The 16,214-nt window shown below is 40.0% G+C and overlaps 1 protein-coding gene across 1 annotated transcript in view; it reads right to left on the bottom strand.

Annotated features, from left to right (window-relative positions):
- The window catches only part of LARP1B (La ribonucleoprotein 1B), a 72,703-nt gene that overhangs the window by 42,912 nt on the left and 13,577 nt on the right, over positions 1 to 16,214 (bottom strand). Inside the window, exons 2-6 of the mRNA XM_077476890.1 lie at positions 15,237 to 15,289; positions 13,463 to 13,522; positions 12,028 to 12,196; positions 6,894 to 7,028; positions 4,295 to 4,429 (exon numbers count right to left, since the gene is read on the bottom strand). Coding sequence (XP_077333016.1) covers positions 4,295 to 4,429; positions 6,894 to 7,028; positions 12,028 to 12,196; positions 13,463 to 13,522; positions 15,237 to 15,289 — 552 coding nt within the window. The remainder of the gene's footprint in view (positions 1 to 4,294; positions 4,430 to 6,893; positions 7,029 to 12,027; positions 12,197 to 13,462; positions 13,523 to 15,236; positions 15,290 to 16,214) is intronic.

The following is a 16,214-nucleotide window of genomic DNA, read 5'->3' as shown; positions in this document are numbered from 1 at the left end:
AAACACACCACACCGGTACTCGGTAACTCCTTTTCTAGGAAATCTTCCAGGGTGGCAGAGATAGGTCTCCTCCCACCTAAAAACACATCATCCACCACTATATAAGCCATCAATATATGAGTACCAAAAAGGAATAGACAAATATACACCATCCTTCCATAAAACTTCCACCTAAAAAAAAAAAAAAATAGGGATGGGTTTGTGTGCTGCCCTGGAAGACATCCTAGAAAAAGGCGTTATCAGGTAACGAACTCTTTTTTCTCAAGTCGTCTTCCAGGGCAGCATCTGCGAGGATTTAGCAAGGAATACTACTGTCTACAGCCTGAAGGACCTTCTACTGAAAGATTTGTCTTGGCTGGACAGGAAATCTATCCTGTAGTGTTTTGTTAAGGGTACTGAAGCTTGACTAGATTGCCACCTGGCAGATCTGGTCTGGCATAGCTCCTGCTTTCTCCACATATAAAAAGATAGCCAGGCCCTGGTAGCATGGGCTGCGATTTCCTTGGGTAGTACCTGGTTGAGACTGGTAGATGTAAGAGATGCTAATCTCACTACTGCCAGCTCTGTGGAGTTATTGATGTCAAACATTTGCGAAATTACCTCTGACCCCACTGAGAGCTTCTACATATAAATTATGAAGAACAGCAGGAAACCCCTAAATTAAAATTAGTTTTAGAAATTGTACTGAAATCTGTGGGCGATGGGGAAAAATGCTCTACGCACAGGAAGTGGGAACCAAAAACCCCTACAGCGGTTATCAGAATGCCACCCTTAAAAGCAGCGACAAAAAATAATAATAATCGCTGTAATGCCACATGGCTTGCTAAGGGTCATTGGCCCCTAAACCACCCAGGCACCATAAGCATGGAGACGCTGCTTTATATCCCTGGTTGGCTCTGAAAATAGCCAAGAGATTGCTCATACCTGAGTTGGAGTGAACTACTGTAAGGACTATAGAGACTGGAGGATAAAAAAAAAAAAAAAAAAAACAACAGTATAGCAAAATTCCATGATACCTAGACCATAATTGCCCCTGCAACTCCTGAGGTGTCCGACTAGCTACTTAAAAGCATAGACTAACAAACAACGCTGTTAACAATCAGCATGGAAAGGGGTGACCAGGTAAGCACTCTGATCACCAAAGAAATACATAGGAATTACTACACTGCCATCAGTTACTACGCATATGAGTAATATGCAAGGACAATCAAACTACATTCTTGCATACAAAATATAACTGTTCCCTCATCTGAATGCAAAGGTCAGGAGGCGGTGACATTGACTTCCTTCGCTAGTCCCGTCTCCCTGGAGCCGTGTTCAAAATGAACTGACTTTTCTGCGTGTGTGGGCAAGTCCGTTCATTTCAAAAGTCCGGCGGATTGTCCACAAGAAAAGTCCGGTCATGTGTGGGCAGGTCCACTCGTTCGGAAAGTCCGGCGGTTTGTCCGCCGGATAGTCTGATCATGTGTACACGGCATCACAGCCAAGGTAGCTTCACCTATTGACTAGATTTTAAATGTAGTGCCATAACGCTAAAGTCAGGTATAAGGTCTGAGCGATAGCAAATAGTGATAGGCTGAAACACTGCACATAAAATGTGCTACAGAGAAGTATGTGAATGACCTGGCTGCCTCTGCAGCTTTGGCCTGTAATATACAATTAAACAGGACATAAACACTATGATATCATAGCGGTCCCACGTCCTAAGTGTTGGTACATCCTCTTGTATAGTGCCATAACATGAATACCATCTCGAATGTAGGGTTGTCTGCATAAACACAATAACATGTGCTTTTGAGACGCTAGCGATATACCATATTCCCCTGATGCTGGAGGATAGTGATATACCATATTCCCCCGATAGCTTTATAAACTATCAGTGTCAGGCCCAGAGAGTGTCTGGTATTGCTTGAATGAAGCCTCGTGAACTAGGTTTCCTGTGCAATCCATATATAAAAAAGGACAGATACAACACAACTGGGAGTACAATCAAAGAGATACGTGTATAAAGGAACAGACTAGTGCTCAATCAAAGAAACGTCTAAATATCACCAATATATAGAGCAACCGGTTGTGAACTTCATGAATTCAAAAAAAAAAAAAAAAAAAAAATTAATAAAAATGATTAATAAAATATATATATAATTTTTTTTTATTAATAATAATAATAATAATAATAATAATAATAATAATGTCATTATTATTATAATAGGCCCTGCCAGAGGTCTGATCCCAGAACCACCCACACCCCCACATATAAAGACACAAAGATATTGCATATATAATAAAACCTCCCAAATAATGGGACCACTTACGCAAAGTAGATTGTTAGAAGTAGCATTTGACAAAAGCCTTGATCTGCGACAAAGAACTTGGTTGAACATACGCAACCAGATGACCGGAACCTATTAGTCTTCCTCATGTTCATGTCCCATGTGTATGTTTATGCTAGTATTTTAATATCCATCATGATGCACAACCCTCAAGTCAGTCATGGTGTATTCATCTACGAGATACCCCCTGATTTGTAAAGCATACACCATTGATGATTATGCCCTCAAGCAAAATCCAGGACCTAGGTATAACCTACTCTGTGGCTACCAATGCTTTGTATATCTATCTACCCAGTGGAAGTGCTGGGGGACTTCAGATAAAGGAAGTGTAAGGTTGAGCACACCAACTGGTGTTTATAGTGGGTACTGGCACTAATATTATTATTATTATTATTATTATTATTAAGTACAGCTTCCACTCCTCCCTGACCATAGCCAAAATGTTTAGTTGGAATGAGTCAACCACATAGCGAAAAATACACAAAAGTAAACATAACTGTCTTGCTCAGGGGAGAAGCGACCAAAGTCTCTCAATTCCTAAGGTCATAACCTGGTCAGACCTGGTAGTAAATTAAAGCTGCAGACATCCTAAGCCTGGCAATGTAGCCAGAGCAGTCCTAAGTACAACGCCCGTCTGTGATTACAAACAAACAGTCATTAAGCACAAAAAAAAATTAAAAAAAATAAAAATAACTGATTGCGCCCCAAGCTGCAGGGAGGAAAAGGTTCCGAAGTCTTTTACCGAGGAGACTAATCCTTTTAAGACTCTTAGGGATTCTTTTGCCACATGCTTGCTCTTTTGGCAAAGATTTATGGCCCAGCTGGCTGCCATTTTGCCCTCACAAGAAGCACATGCTTAGGAAGGGAATGCAAGCCACTGGTCTTAGCCTTTTAAAAACAAAAATAAAACAAAAATCGCTGCTACCATTAATTAACATTATGTACATAATTGTTGGTGCCTTCAGTGTGAGAAGGGTGCAGATAGCCTGCTGCATACAACTAAGTAGCCTAGGGCGAATAGTGGTTGGCACGTACAGAGGTGGTCTGTGAATGCTCTGGCTTGCTTTAGAGCTGTCCTGGCTTGGCAGGATGATGCAGCTTCTGACTCGATTAGCCCACTGAGCCTCCTGTCAGGTGCTCTTTTATAGTCCCCTGCCCCACCCCCAGCCACCCTGATAGAGGTATGGGTGGACACGTGATTTGCGTGTCTCCCTTTCTTCCCATAGGAGATACTGTGTCCAGGTTTAAAATTGTCGATCTGCCTGGAAGTAACGTCATCGCTGTGCTCCAGGTTTGTTGCCTCCCTCAGCATCCAGGCTCCAACCGAAAAAAAGGCGCCGGACGAAACGCTGTCACCAGAAATGCCTCGCCAGAAGTTCCGCCAACCGGAAGGGACCTCCTGGGTCCCCCCCAAGGCCATCTTGATACACCCCCCTCTGACTGCCCAGACAGTGTAGAGTGAGGAGATCAGATGGCAACCCACAGAGGACACAGGCAAGCGGGTTTGCTGCTGCATCACAGTGCTAGAGGGGGACTGCAGGGAGGTATCTCAAGATATCTTTGTCGGCTGGGGGGTGGAGGGGCGGTTACTTACTCCGTGGGGAGCGAAACCTCAGGCTGAATGAGGACCCTGGGGGGCCCCTGGAAGCTCTGGCCTAAGTTGCCTGACCCCCTCAGAGGTAACTGAAGACGACCAGCCAGGGAGTCCCCTGCAACTAGCACAGGGACTGGAGCAAAAGAAAAAAAAAAAAAAAAAACAACTGTGTGCTGATCCTGTTGGTCCGGAGGAAAACACAACTGAGGTATGTTGCGGCTTTTAAAATGGTGAATGATGCGTTTCCTGTATTAGGAGGGAGGAGCCCTATCTCTCAGATGCTGCCCTGGAAGACAACTTGAGAGAAAGTTATATCAAAAAGATTGCTAGAGCCTAATATCTTCTATGCAATGTATTCGTTACTTACAATAAGAATGCCCTCTTCCTCTGCCTCTTCCACGGCCTCCTCTTCCTCGTCCTCTTGAGCTTTCCCTGGTAATGCTAGATTCACTTCTTGTGCTTGAGACTTCATCTAGGTCACTTTTTCTTTCTCGCTGCCACCCTGCAAAGAAACATTTTGTTAAACTACTTAAGTACCAGCCTGTATACACCAATTCATTACTAGGCCATTTTCCAGTGCTGTGATAGTTTGAATGGCAATTACTCCATCATACTACACTGCATCCAAATTAAATTTGGTCTTATTCCGCGATACACCTTTTTTTGGTCGTATTTAGTAATCACTGAGATTTAAAAAAATAAAATAAAAAAAAAAAAAAAATTTACAAAGTTTTTCCTTGCATTCGATTATAAAACATAGCAAATAAAAATGTCAGGACAAAATTCCCGAAAATGAAGAAATGTGGCAGTAATGAGAGGGTTAAAAAACAGAACTTGGTACACTAGTTACAATAAATGTACAGGTCGTACACAGAGGGACCAGGTGGTTAAGGGGTTCATGTACAGATCCAGTGGAAAGATAGCGATGAAGGTGTTGATGTATAGATGTGCAGGATAAGGGTTAAGATACAGGCCATGAGAAAGACAAGGTGAAGCTTACGAATGAAGGAGGAAAAAAAAGGGGGAAGACTATGGCTATAGCTTATTATGGGGTCTCCGCTGTCAGCTGAAGCCGGCTTGGAAGCCAATCATGTGACTGGACCAGAGCGGCTTCAGAATAGGCAAGTATAGAGATCTTTTCTTTCATAGGGCAATTAGGATAAGCTCAGAATGGGGGTGGGAATAGATTTAGGATTTTACAAGACTGCTACTTTAACCACTTCCCATCCAGGTCAATTCTGGCACTCCGCTCCTACATCATAATTTTTTGCTAGAAAACTCAGAACCCCCAAAACATTATGTGTTTTTTTTTTTTTGTTTTTTTTAAGCAGAGACTCTAGGAAATAAAATGGCGGTCGTTGCAACTTTATGTCACACAGCATTTGCGCAGCAATTTTTTCAAACTCCCTGACCGTTTTATTTTTTCCCCCCATACCATACAGGACCCTTTTCAAAAATCATGCCATGCTGTGCTACATTGATGTGAACAGGCAATTGAAAACAACGTGATTTCCATTGTCATGCATTTGTGCGATTCAAGTCACATCTGAAAAGTAAAGCAAAAATAAGATACTTGAGTGAAAGCCTCAGGCAAGAGCAGTCATTTTCCAGCTCTCAACCTTATACTAGTTCCAGAACATTGACATCACTGTTATGTTCAACTTCCCTGGCCTGAACGAGTGTGTGGTACTTGAGAACTATAGGCAAAACTCTTCTCTTCTCTCCCCCCCCCGCCCCCCCCCCCCCCCCCCCATTTTGGATAGAGCAAGGAAAGGTTATAACCCCTGTCAGATATTTTTTTTCCTCCGCCATCCATGTCAGGAAATTACCCTTTACTTCCTGTCCTATAGCAAAACAGGAAAGCCCTGCAAAATAAGGGAGTCTTTCTCCCCCCCCCCCCCCCCCCAGATCATCAGAACTAGTGTCCCTATTGGAGGACTTTCTTTTTTTCTCCAGAAAAGTAATGAGAGAAAAAAAAAAAAAAAAAAAAAAAGAGAAAGAGAGAAAGCTCCCTAATGAGGGCACAGACAGCAAAAAAACAAACAACTGACAAAGGTTCTAATCCCTCTACACTCTATCCAAAACGATTTTACCTTTAGTTATACTCTTAACAACACGACCAAACAAAACTGCTCATCCCAAATTAGTATTGTGCAGCCACTGGATTATTTCATGTCTAATACCTTTATTTGTGTTGGCAGTCTATCTCAAAGCAGTATAAAATCCAAAACTAATAATGTAATCTATTGCAGCTTACCAATCCTTCCGACCACCCTATTGTAAAACAGCTTATTCTGTGACATTAGGACTTCTCCCAGTGTCACCGCTCTCGCGATGAGGAGGCCCTTTCTGTGTGATTGGCTGTGTCCAATCACATGTCAAACACAGAAGTGCCATTTATCGGCTTTCCTCCAGGAGTGATGCCAGCCTGTGCCCATCAGTAATGCTAGTCAGTGCTGCATTTAAGTGCCCATAAGTGCCACTTATCAGTGTGACATATTAGTTATATATATTTTTTTAGCAAAAATAGAAAACTCAGCAGAGATTAAATACCATCAAAAGAAATCTATTTGTGTGAAGGAAAAAAAAAAAAAAAAAGTTGTGTCATTTGGGTACAGCATTGCATGACCATAGCTTTTTTGCCTGTACTTCTGCAAGTCACAGGAGTGCAATTCACTGGACCTGTCACTAGACAGGCGAGTATTTTCTTTCTTTGTGGGGGGATTTAAAGTTACTATGTATGTTGCCATAATGTAGAACCTTAAATAGTAACTTCAAGTGTAGTTATTTTTTCTCTTATGTGTACTCATTTCAGATCTGCTAGAACTGTAAACATCTGATCACCATAAGCAGCTATATTTACACAATCAAGCTAGCCATATTTTAACATGATATCTGAAGCACTTTTGAGTCCTAGAGAATGCAAATAGTGACAATATGCTTATTAATCACTTACATGTACTTACCATGTGTATGGTGCCCTCGTCTGAAATTTTTAGATGCATTTGGTTCAGATGGAGAATCTGTCTGAGATGCAGGCATTTGCTGATTGTTGGACTTCTTTTCCTCCAAGTGTAATGGGACCCATTTATGTTTGGCAACTATAAAACAAACAAGTCAACTATACCAAACATCTAACGTACTTATTTACTTGGTATAGTTTAGATCTCTTTTAAAGTGATCCTGTGATGAATTTTAAACGACCAAAAAACAAGAAAAAAGCCAAAATCATGCGTGTTCTTCTCACATTTAACCACTTAAGGACTAACCTCGTTTTGAGATTTTGGTGATTACAAGGTTTTTTTTTTTTGCTAGAAAATTACTTAGAACCCCCAAACGTTATATATTGTTTTTCTTTTCCCCAACACCCTAGAGAATAAAATAATAATAAATAAAATGGCGGTCATTGCAATACTTTTTTTCACACGGTATTTGCGCAGTGGTCTTACAAGCGCATTTTTTTTTGGGGGGGGGGATTCACTTTTTTTTTATTCAAAAAAACACCCACACAACAGTAAAGTTAGCCCAATTTTTTTTTTATATTGTGAAAGATAACGTTACGCTAAGTAAATTGATAGCCAACATGTCGCGCTTCAAAATTGCACCCGCTCGTGGAATGGCGTCAAACTTTTACCCTTAAAAATCTCCATAGGTGATGTTCAAAAAAAAAATCTACACGTTGCATGTTTTGAGTTACATAGGAGGTCTAGGGCTAGAATTATTGTTCTCGCTCTAACGATCACACACCACACATGTGTGGTTTGACCACAGTTTTCATATGCGTTGTCTTCTGCGCGCAAGCTCGGTCGGGACCTGGCGCAAAAAAAAAAAAAAAAAAAATTAATTTTTTTTAAAAATAAAATAAATTGGGTCACTTTTATTCCTATTACAAGGAATGCAAACATCCCTTGTAATAGAAAAAAAGCATGGCAGGGCCTCTTAAATATGAGATCTGGGGTCAAAAAGTCCTCAGATCTCATATTTGGACTAAAATGTAATAAAAAAATAAATAAATAAATAAAAACATTATTTCAAAGACTAACATTGAAAAAAACATCCCTTTAAGACGTATGGGCGCAAGTGCGTTTTGACGTCGCTTCCACCCTGCTATAGTATGGAGATGAAGACAGGTGGGGGTCCCATCTTCCCCCTCGTCTCCATACCAGGCCATGGAAAGGTCCCGATCGCCACTACAGCTGCCTCCGGTAAGCGGCGGAGGAATCCCCCACAGAGACCACCATTGTTGTAAACACAACCGGCTCCTGAAGAGATGATACCTCGTTTGTGGCAGCAGCTGCTGCCATTACCGAGATACCCATTTTTAAAGTGCCAACTTATATGTACAGGAACCCGTCAGCAAGTGGTTAAATTATAATATAAAATTATACATACACACACACAGTGCCTTTGCGAAAGTATTCGGCCCCCTTGAACTTTTCAACCTTTTGCCACATTTCAGGCTTCAAACAAAGATATAAAATTTTAATTTTTTGGGAAGAATCACCAACAAGTGGGACACAATTGTGAAGTGGAACGAAATCTATTGGATAATTTTAACTTTTTTAGCAAATAAAAAACTGAAAAGTGGTGCGTGCAAAATTATTCGGCCCCTTTACTTTCAGTGCAGCAAACTCACTCCAGAAGTTCAGCGAGGATCTCTGAATGATCCAATGTTGTCCTAAATGACTAAAGGTGATAAATAGAATCCACCTGTGTGTAATCAAGTCTCTGTATAAATGCACCTGCTCTGTGATAGTCTCAGGGTTCTGTTGAAAGCGCAGAGAGCATCATGAAGACCAAGGAACACACCAGGCAGGTCCGTAATACTGTTGTGGAGAAGTTTAAAGCCGGATTTGGATACAAAAAGATTTCCCAAGCTTTAAACATCCCCAAGGAGCACTGTGCAAGCGATCATTTTGAAATGGAAGGAGTATCAGACCACTGCAAATCTACCAAGACCTGGCTGTCCCTCTAAACTTTCAGCTCAGACAAGGAGAAGACTGATCAGAGATGCAGCCAAGAGGCCCATGATCACTCTGGATGACATGATCACTCTGGATGAACTGCAGAGAACTACAGCTGAGGTGGGAGAGTCTGTCCATAGGACAACAATCAGTTGTACACTGCACAAATCTGGCCTTTATGGAAGAGTGGCAAGAAGAAAGCCATTTCTCAAAGATATCCATAAAAAGTCTCGTCTAAAGTTTGCCACAAGCCACCTGGGAGACACACCAAACATGTGGAAGAAGGTGCTCTGGTCAGATGAAACCAAAATTGAACTTTTTGCCCACAATGCAAAACGATATGTTTGGCGTAAAAGCAACATAGCTCATCACCCTCAACACACTATCCCCACTGTCAAACATGGTGGTGGCAGTATCATGGTTTGGGCCTGCTTTTCTTCAGCAGGGACAGGGAAGATGGTTAAAATTGAGGGGAAGATGGATGCAGCCAAACACAGGACCATTCTAGATGAAAACCTGTTGGAGTCTGCAAAAGACCTGAAACTGGGATGGAGATTTATCTTCCAACAAGACAATGATCCCAAACATACAGCAAAATCTACAAAGGAATGGTTCACAAATAAACGTATCCAGGTGTTAGAATGACCAAGTCAAAGTCCAGACCTGAAAACTGCTGTTCACAAATGCTCTCCATCCAACCTCACTGAGCTCGAGCTGTTTTGCAAGGAAGAATGGGCAAAAATTTCAGTCTCTCGATGTGCAAAACTGATAGAGACATACCCCAAGCGACTTGCAGCTGTAATCGCAGCAAAAGGTGGCTCTACAAAAGTAGTAACACAAGGGGGCTGAATAATTTTGCATGCCCCACTTTTCATTTTTTTTTTATTAGTTAAAAAAGTTTCAAAAATCCAATAGATTTCATCCACTTCACAATTGTGTCCCACTTGTTGGCGATTCTTCACAAGAAATAAAAATTTTATATCTTTATGTTTGAAGCCTGAAATGTGGCAAAAGGTTGACACGGGGGCCGAATACTTTCGCAAGGCTACATACATACATACACCTCCACACGGCAAGGGTATTAGGGGTTGGGCACTAGGGCCGGTTTACAACAGAACGAGCTGTGGGAAAGGCTCACTCTGTGTGCTTTTCCTTCATTGGTGATTGCACTGCCCTTGCGATCTGAATGGCACCAGAAACGCAGATAGCAATGCAGTGTGTCTGAAGGCACACAAATTGCATGGTACCACAGTATCATGTGGTTTGGTGTGACGCATTTTTAAAAAAAGTAGTGCATGCACAACTTTTTCCAGCATTCCAGTGTAATTTGCAGCCTATTCAAATGAATAGGCTGCAAAAATAAATAAAATCACACTGCATGTTCCCCTCTGCTAACCTCTGCACCCCAATCCCACTCTACTCACCTTTGGACTCCATTGCCTCTGCTAATCTCTGCACCCCAGAACTCTTCTGTTCACCTCCCCAAAACCCCTCGTTGGCACACCTTTGTACCCCACTCTCTGCACCAACCCCCATCCTCTCCTGATCCCCTCTGCACCCTGAGCCTTAGGGCAGGACTGTTCTTCCACTACAATCTACACAGTTGTGAAGAGTGCTGGCCGGGTACTGTCCTGTAGGGGAAGGCAGAGTTTTCAGAATACAGAAAGCTGCCTCCCCCTGCTCTTCACCAGTGTTAATTTTGGCAGCAAATTTTGATTTAGTTTTAGTCTTCGGACTAAAATGCCATTTTAGTCATCATATTTTAGTCGACTAAAATCTCCAGTACATTTTAGTCTAACAATCATTTTAGTCAACTAAAATTGAATGTGCACAGTACACAGCCCCCCGCCCTCTGCACAATACAAAGCCCCCCACAGTACACAGTACAGCCCCCCACCCTCTGCATAATACAAAGCCCCCTACAGTACACCAGTGTTAATTTTGTCAACTAAAACACGACTCAAAACTAAAATGGCATTTTAGTCAAAAGACTAAAACAAAATCGAAATTTGACTTCAAAATTAACACTGGCCCGTATCGCATGTTCATACCTCAATGTATTAATAACATTTGATTTTCACTCCAGCAGTATATGAGTTTGCAAATTGGAGAATTGTTAACTAATGCATTTCAATTGAATTACACCCATTAGACTACCAAAATTTGTTTTAGTCAACTAAAATATACTGGAGATTTTAGTCGACTAAAACGTAGTACATTTTAGTTGACCAACATGTAAATGGAGATTTAGACAACTAAAATGCCATTTTAGTCCTTATGTACATTAAATACAGTAAGAGAAAGGTTTTGTTTGTTTTTTTGACAAAGCTCCATTTTCAATATAAAAATTAATTATATATATATATATATATATATATACACACACACATACATACATATATACACACACACACACACAACTTGTTGAGGTAATTCGATTTTTGGCTGTACAGACATTTAAAGTGGGATAATGCAACACATTTTCACCACAATTCCCCAATGACAACATCATTTATGACGAAACGGGTCTGGGAAGGCACGCAGTGACGCCACCACGCCATACGAGGGGAAAACGGGTTCCCGGAAAGAGAAAAACACGCCGGCCAGCTTTTTGATTGTTCGCTTATTGAAGCGTCTTATGCTACTTCTGTTTGTAAGTGCAACTATTTAGTATATTGAATAAAATGGTTTATACTATGGGAGGCTTCCCTTCCTTTTGAGTTACTATAGCGATATACCTAGCTGATGGTTGAAGTGTGGCGTCTGGGAGGTCTGAGTGACAGTTTAAAGGGTCCAAGGTAATCTCTTGTTCCTGGTCCAATTCTAAAAGTGTGGATGGATGCATTTGCATCTCGGTGGTCGGGCATCCTTTTCACTTTTTATATGTGTATCACCGTGGTGTTGCAATAAGGATTACCAGAGAGGATTGTGTACTTGCTGTAACCCCTTTTCCAATGAACTGTTGCTATATGGAAGTCACTTTCTGCATATGTTATTATATGGACATTATTTTTGAAACATCGGTTATAATTTTCTGATCATGACATAGTTTTTTTTAATTATTTGTTTGGCGTAGCTTTTTTCCTTTTTTTCTTGACATTTCCACCAATACCTGAAATGTGACAGCGATACGTACTCTTTTTCTTTGTAGCCGCTGTAGGCCCTTCATCGCTTTGGCCAGGAGTGACAACCTCACAGTTCTCTTTGCTTTCAGGGTTACTTTTCCACTCAGGTTTACTGTCGCTTTTTTTCTCCTTTTTAGAATATGAGTTTTTGTTGGGGGGAGTTATAAGGTTCGGCTGGTACTGTAACACAGAGCAAAAACAAAAACCCATTAAGAACATGTTAACTTTGCCTGTATTATATTTATGCTGCAAGTAGTTACCTGTCAACATATTAAAACATAATCCAATTATGATACATAACATAGGATGCTGCTGTTAGCAATTTACAGTAAAACTGCAAGGACAGGAATAAGAGCTGATGAAGCTCATTTTTAAAAAGGTGCAGACCCCACGGCTGTCATTCATTACATACTAAATTTAGTGACCCAGAGCAAGCATGCAGTGAAATCTACAAAATATGAGCTCCAGTTTAAAGTTTGTTCCAGGCAAGTGACACACTAGATAGTGAAGCCATAATAAGGAGGGTGTACCAGGTTTCTCATCCTCTTAGGCATCTGCCTGGAAGTTGGCGATTTTCGTGGATTAGTGAGTACCAGGCAGGACAGCATAATGGGACATGCACATCTTGTTGTCCTGCACTCAGGGGTCGATTTATTAAAACTGAAGAGTGCAAAATCTGGTGCAGCTGTGCATGGTAGCCAATCAGCTTCTAACTTCAGTCTATTCAATTAAAGTGATCCCAAAGTCTCACTTTTTTTTTTTTTTATAACAAACACACAACCCCCCCCCCCCCCCCCCCATGTATGTTATACTCACCTAATCGGTGCAGTGGCTTTGCACAGAGCAGCCCAGATCCTCCTCTTCTCAGGTCCCTTGCCAGCACTCCTAATCTCTCCCCCCCCCCCCCCCCCAACGTCCACAGGTACAATCAACAGTTCCTTTATTCAACCTTGCTACTATAAACAAGATTGCTGGTGTTATTTCTAAGGCCCACCTAACCACCTGTCCCCTGTTCCCTCTCAAATACTGCGGTGACTCTCTGACTAAATCCTAAACTCTCTAACTCACATCTTCAATCTCTCCCTCGTATCTGGGATCTACCCCAACTCTCTAAAACATGCACTTGTCACTATATATATATATATATAACACACTTTCCTTGGACCCCACCAATCTTAATCTCCTAGCTCACCTTTTCCTCCAAACTCCTTGAACGCCTGGCCTACAAATGACTGACCACCTCACTAAGAATAACCTTCTTGATTCCCTTCAGTCTGAAATTGAACCTCATCTTCTAAAATGCAAACGATTTACTAAAAGCAAAAAACAATGGGTACTACTCTGTACTCCTACTTCTGTCAACCACATTCTCTAATTAAAAATAAAGATAAAAACCCACTCATGTAGAAATCTATCCATGCTTTTAAATGGGGTAGAGATACACACCACATGGTTGGCAGTTTCACTCGGTGTTGGCCAGTTAGTGATGTCACTGAAGTCGCTAGCCTAGAGAAAGGATAAAACAAAAGGAAATACAATATTCACTTTATTGAACCACTGTTCTGCGCTGTATTAACTTAACACATAGAAAGCAGTGTATTTTCTGCTAGCACACATACAAATTCCAGCAAGTACATTCAGAGAAAGCTTGCACCCCATCTTTACAGGTAGCAGAAGACTCCCCAAACAGAAAAAAACAAAAAAAAACAAATGTATGTATGTATATATATATATATATATATATATATATATATATATATATATATATATATATATATATATATACACACACACATATATACATATACATACATATATACACACACGTGTTTTTTAGTTTAAACCTTTTTCTAACTGAACCTAAAACATACATTTTCGATGATTTGTAGCTCACATTGCTATTGTCTATTAGCATCTTTGCCTCAAGCACACCAATCATAAGAGGCAACAGATTCTAGGTTCTGAAGCGTGTCTAATTTCTTGAACTTGAAGACATATTTTTGGAGTTATTATTGGATTAGTTACATTAAAGTGTTACTAAACCCACAACAGTAAAATTGGGGTCTATATGTAATAAAGCATGCTTGTTATACTCACTGTGGAACCTAAGCAGTTAATCCTTTGCATTGTATAAAAAGGCTGTTTAGTGCCGTCTTCTCTGATCCTCTCCTTTTACTATCCCCAATCCATCTAATGATAGTACAGACCCTTGGGCGCACTCTGCACATGCTCCGTTTGGTGTGTATTGCTAGATTTTCTTTTGGGAAGATGCACATGCTCAGATTTTCCACTGCGGATATGAACTATATTTTGCAATACAGTGAACAATTTTGGCAAAAGTAGCTCAACACTGCCAAAAAACCTGACATGGTTCTGTAAATAACCCATGTGATCACCATATAATAGAAATCAAAAGCAGCTGTACAGAAAATTGTAAGCAGCTGCTGTTCAGGTATTCGAATCACTGGCAGTTCCAATGCAATAGCTGCAGGGGAAGATGTAAGAACTGGCTGGCGTTTTATTCCCTTCTAGCCTGTGTATGGCCCATATCTTGTCTAGGTTCAGAACTTTAGTACATCAGTGGTAGCCAATTAACATGCAGACTGGTTGGGGATGGCTAGGGAAGGGTGACATTTGGGTTTTTCTGCATTGGCTTGTAGCTGGGGAAGCAGCTCAAGGGTATAAAAAGATCCTTGAGATATTATTGGTTTGCAATAAAAAAAAAAAAAAAAAAAATCTCTCGTATACATATTTACCAAAAATAGAGTTTAAAAAAAAAAAAAAAAAAAAAAAAAAAAAGTATATATATATATATAGGCAAATGTCTTGTGAAACATAGAATTTAGATCTTTTTATTCTAGAGTTTCATTTTGATGGCCTTTAGTACATTTCTATGCCAACATACATTTAAATATCTGTGTTAAAATAAATAAAAAAAGAGGGTAAATTACTCTAGCAGAAGGTTTAAATGCGTTCTAACTGGCAATATAGCCCTCTATGAGCCTCCCAAACACTACTAAACCAATAATGGGCTTGTCCCTTTAAACGATTTGAAAGGATGTGAGCAGCTTAAGAACATGAATCCACATGAGAGCAAAACATTCAGCATTAAGCAATCAAACTCGTTCTACTTGGGAGACTGGCAACCTATAAAAAAACAACATCCACACTCAAGGTATGTAGAAGAAATAATTCGTATACACAACAGAAATTTCTGTACCTTTTTAGACACGGGTTTTGCAGCTTTTACAATCTTTGCATGACATGGCAGGTCTAAAATGAACAGACATTTAATTGTAAAAAAAACTGTATGCACTTTTAAGTACATTGTGCAATTACAATACAGGCACCAACAATGATACTCCAGACATAAATTTTCAGTGTTACAGTACAATAATTATGTAAGACCAGACAGTCCAAGTGAAAGTAATGGACCTCTGAACAACATCTATTGTGGTTGAACTGGATGGACTTGTGTCTTTTTTCAACATGACTAACTATGTACGGTAACTATTAACAGAACACAAATGGACAGACTAGGCAGCTTGTACAGGCCCAATAGTAAAGAGCAGAAATAACAACCTAAGTCATCTGGATCAAAGTATAATTATTGATGGACGCTTTTATTTCCCTTTCATTTGGCATAAAATGACACTTATTACATGTACAGTGCATGGCAAAAGTATTCACCCCCCCTTGGGTTTTTACCTATTTTGTTACATTACAGCTTTTAGTTCAATGTTTTATCTGAATTATATGTGATGGATCAGAACACAATAGTCTAAGTTGGTGAAGTAATATTAGAAAAATACTATACATAAAAAAAATAAAAAAAAAATAAATAAAATCACACACACACACACACACACACACACACACACACAAAGAACAAACTAACTGACAATTGGCATGTGTGTATGTATTCACTCCCTTTGTTATGAAGCCCATAAAAAGCTCTGGTGCAACCAATTACCTTCAGAAGTCAGATAATTTGTGAAATAATGTCCACCTGTGTGCAATCGAAGTGTCACATGTAGGGCTGAAACTAACGATTATTTTCATAATCGATTAGTTGGCCGATTAACATTATTAACTGATTAATCAAAACAAAGAAAAGTGTGGTGTATAATTTAGTTAATATGTAAAGTTTAAAAAAAAAAAAAAAAAAAAAAAAAGAAAAAAGGCAATTCATTCTTAA

The sequence above is a fragment of the Lithobates pipiens genome, unplaced genomic scaffold, assembly GCF_037356315.1.
Source record: "Lithobates pipiens isolate NorthernLeopardFrog02 unplaced genomic scaffold, aLitPip1_a1.2 Scaffold_13, whole genome shotgun sequence".
NCBI classification, from domain to species: domain Eukaryota; kingdom Metazoa; phylum Chordata; class Amphibia; order Anura; family Ranidae; genus Lithobates; species Lithobates pipiens.
The sequence above is the reverse complement of the archived record's forward strand: the minus strand, read 5'-3'. Positions and strand labels throughout refer to the sequence as shown.